Source organism: Penaeus japonicus, unplaced genomic scaffold, assembly GCF_977035675.1.
Source record: "Penaeus japonicus unplaced genomic scaffold, GWHDUDI00000001_assembly GWHDUDI00000006, whole genome shotgun sequence".
Taxonomy (NCBI): domain Eukaryota; kingdom Metazoa; phylum Arthropoda; class Malacostraca; order Decapoda; family Penaeidae; genus Penaeus; species Penaeus japonicus.
Genome location: NW_028234408.1, coordinates 25,812,682 through 25,817,040, shown reverse-complemented (window position 1 = coordinate 25,817,040; position 4,359 = coordinate 25,812,682). Strand labels below are relative to the sequence as shown.

The 4,359-nt window shown below is 34.0% G+C and overlaps 1 protein-coding gene across 1 annotated transcript in view; it reads left to right on the top strand.

Annotated features, from left to right (window-relative positions):
• The window catches only part of Oseg5 (intraflagellar transport protein Oseg5), an 8,245-nt gene extending 4,833 nt beyond the window's left edge, over positions 1–3,412 (top strand). Inside the window, exons 5-7 of the mRNA XM_043001281.2 lie at positions 166–344; positions 653–2,326; positions 2,524–3,412. Of these exons, the coding sequence (XP_042857215.2) occupies positions 166–344; positions 653–2,326; positions 2,524–2,607 (1,937 nt within the window). The 3' untranslated portion in view covers positions 2,608–3,412. The remainder of the gene's footprint in view (positions 1–165; positions 345–652; positions 2,327–2,523) is intronic.
• The last annotated feature ends 947 nt before the right edge of the window (positions 3,413–4,359 follow it).

Genomic DNA, 4,359 nt, shown 5'->3' with positions numbered 1-4,359 from the left:
CCACATATGCAAACCCATGAAATGTTGGATTTCCATATTTCATTCTAAATTTATGTAATTCATTGGAAAACTTGATTTTGACACAAATATTTATTGCACTTTATTTGGAATATGAAGTAAAAATCCTATATAAAGCATTTATTGACTCTTTAATCTTGGAATCAGCTGGTGAAGATGGACTTGTGAAGATCTGGTCTCGCAGTGGAATGCTGCGATCAACTTTGGCTCAAGTGCCAGTTCCTGTGTATGGTGCAGCTTGGGCCCCAGACTCAGATGCTGTCATTTATACTAGTGGTTATAACCTCATCATAAAACCATTAGCACCAAATTCAAAACCAATTCAGGTATATGATAGTAAATATTACTATGTTATAATTAATCATAACTGCCTTATTGCATATTATTATTTTTCATATTATTATTATTATTACTATTACTAATATAAAAAAACATATATCATTATTATTCATATATGTTTAAATAATAGTGATATTTAAATAATCATGATATTTGGGGATGATTTTTAATATGCATATTTTCACCAAATACTTTCATTTGTTAATATCAGTTTCAGCAGATTTTGAGATTTAATTCTCATCACAAACCTTAATACCTGTCATTATATTATAATAGACATGTTGCTCTTTTGCAGTGGAAGGCCCATGATGGAGTAATTCTTAAGGTTGCATGGAACCCAAATACTGGCCTGATCTTGTCTGGTGGTGAAGACACACGGTATCGTGTTTGGGATAACTTTGGGCGGCAGTTATATTCATCATCTCAGCATCACCACCCAATTACATCTTTATCCTGGTCCCCTGATGGACAACTTTTTGCTGTTGGTTCATTCAATACTCTCCGACTTTGTGATAAAGCTGGATGGTGTCACTCTTTAGAAAAACCAAGTACAGGAAGTATTTTTAACTTGGCTTGGTCAAGTGATGGCACACAGGTTGCTGGAGCTTGTGGAAATGGCCATGTGATATTTGCACATGTCATTGAAAATCACTTGGAATGGAAGAATTACGAGGCAACTGTGACAAGTCGTAAGACAATAGCTTTACGAAATGTCACAAATGAAGCTTGGGAGAAGCTAGAACTTCGTGATCGTATAATCAAAGTATCACTTTCTCATGGCCATCTTGTAGTGGTAACCTCAACACAAGCTTATATATATTCAACACGTAATTGGAACACTCCCATTATCCTGGAACTCAAGGAATCTAATGCCAGCTTGATTGTTCAGTCAGAGAGACACTTTTTAGTTGTTGATGGAGCAAGTGTTTATATATACTCATATGATGGACGTTTGCTCTGCTCACCTCGTTGGCCTGGAATGAGGACAGATGTTTTAAACAACCGCACTGTCTCATTATCAGATGACACACTTGCAATAAGAGATAAGACTGATGAAAAACTTGTTCATCTCTTTGATTCAACAACAGGTAAAGCACTGAATGATGGGAAGCCATGGACTCATAAAACTGAAATAATTGAGGTAGCACTGGATAAAGTTGGAACAGCTCATGAGAGACGTATGGCAGTTGTTGACCGGAACCGAGATCTCTTTCTTGTAAACATACAACGTGTTGGAGGAATGGGTAGAGCTGTTAAACTTGGCGGGATGGTGCAGTCTCTGTGCTGGAATGATGGAGCAAACATGCTAGCAGCTCTCCAAGATGCAAAATTCACTGTATGGTTTTATCCAGCTGTAGTCTTTTTTGATCGGGACTTACAGTCTGCTACAATTTCTGAAAAAGATGCAAGTGAATATGGAAAAAATGCAGTAGTAGACAGTTTTTTAGACACTGTAGTGACAGTTAGGAGGGCAGATGGAAGCTTAGTTACTACAAATGTTTCACCATACCCAGCCCTGCTCCACAACTATGTGACTGCCAAACATTGGGATGATGCTGTCAGACTGGCTCGGTTTGTGAAAGATGACACAGTGTGGGCTTGCTTGGCTGCAATGGCTACAGCATATAAAGAATTAAATACAGCAGAAGTAGCATATGCAGCTATAAATGAGGTTGACAAGGTACAGTATATACATTACATAAAGGAAATTCCTTTAAAGGAGGCCCGAATGGCAGAAATGGCACTAATGGGTGGCCATATAAGTGATGCAGAGTCTATCTTATTGCAGTCAGGATTGCATTTCCGAGCCATAATGCTGAACTTGACAACATATAACTTTGAACGTGCTCTTCAGCTCGCCATAAAACACCGCACTCATGTGGATACTGTAATTGCATTCCGCCAACGCTATCTTGCACGTTTTAATAAGAAGGAAACAAGTAAACCATTCCTGCAATATGAAAAACAGGTAAGCTGTGGATTACAAAAATACTATGTTTTTGTAACATTCATTTTCTGTTGTGAACGAGAATGAATAATTCATTGGCTTTTAGGATATAAATTTTAAATTGTTAATCATTTTTTCCATAAATTAGTATCTTACCAGTGACATGATATCTAATCAAAATGTATTTTCAATTAATAATATATACTTTTTATCTATAGGTTGATGTAGACTGGAAGAAGATACAAGAAAAGATTGAGATGGAGTTCCAGACTGAAAGAGAAAAACCTACATCATCTAAGTAGGTCATGAGGCCACCTTTTCATTAATGGTAGAAAAAAAGTATATATATATTAACATTTGTCAAAGTCCACTTTTTATTCTAAAACTGTTTGGTACATTATTTTGTTCAACATTAAATTGGAAATAGATTAATATATATTTTTGTTAAACAATATACAATCCAAAGTATATTCAAGTATATATACATAAACACATACACATGTATACATGTATATATACATAAACACATACATATATGTATACATGTGTATATACATAAACACATACACATATGTATACATGTATATATACATAAACACATACATATACATGTGCGCACACACACACACACACACACACACACACACACACACACACACACACACACACACACACACACACACACACACACACACACACACACACACACACACACACACACACACACACACACACACACACACACACACACACACACACACACACACACACACACCTACAGGCAGAAACATTATAAATCTGTACTTCACAATAGTATTTTTTATACAAGTTTACTAATGATACTTGACTGAATATATGCACCTAGATGAATAGATTAAATAAAAGCATCTGTGCACAGTGTTTTCAGTGCATTTTCTTGTATATAAGAAAGATGAAACCAAAGCTTTTGAAATGCTTTAAGTGAGCTTTTCACAACCTCTTGATGTATTATTTTCATAGCAGATAGCTTCTTTTCCTAGTCATTATGTATGAGTTAATCATGTATTATATTATATAATTCTTTGCTTCATAATATCCGTCCACTAAAAAATAAAAAAATAATATTTATGTACACATTTTCATTTACCTTCCATAGATGCAGACCTTTACAGTGTTTAGCATTACTATAATCCATCAAATGCTTGTGTGTGTAATATACATATAAATACATTTATGTATGTATGAATAAATCAATGATTGAGTGAATATATGAATGATTCCACAATGCAAGATATGTTATTACATTTTAGTATTAGATATTTATCAGAATCTCCAAATCTGGAAGTTGAAATATCAAAATGTTAATTACATATTTTGATTTGCCAGGTGTAGATATAAAGCAGGTATTGAATTACCACTGCTCATTATTACTTAGGAGTATTATTAATTTTATTTTAAGGCCAGCCTCAGTTAATATTGTTGAGGATAACAGCTGTTAGTTAATCACAAAAATACTTCTATAAAAAAGATTAAAAAACATTAACTTGTGTACAAAGAAGAAATTAAATATAGCCACTATAAATGTGCAAAATTCATGCCAAACTAGACTCCTCAACAGACATTCAAACTGATTTTTTTTTACTAGTGAGGAATCTAGACAGACTCAAAACATCACAATTTACAGCTCTTCTCATTGTGGCTTTGTGCTTATCTCACTTCAATGTTTTGAGATGAGAGAATATTAGTACATACAGTATCTTTACTACTCAGATTGATAAGTGCCATATTCACCTACTTGGCTATCTGCTTATACTGTTATTCATATATCTTTACATAGTCACTGTTAGGTATAAGGACCAAGTATACCTATATCTATATGTCTTTATCAAAGTGATGATGGGCTAGCCAATGCAACAGACAAATTGTTGAAAGTTACTAAATGTTTGATTAAACTTAAATTTGTTACTTCTGGGGTTAAAGGTCTGAGAAAAAATGTAGTAAATAAATTATTAAAAGAATTGAGCTGAGGGAAAAGATAAAAAAAAGTCCATTTCCGTTTGAAGGAAGCTAATCCT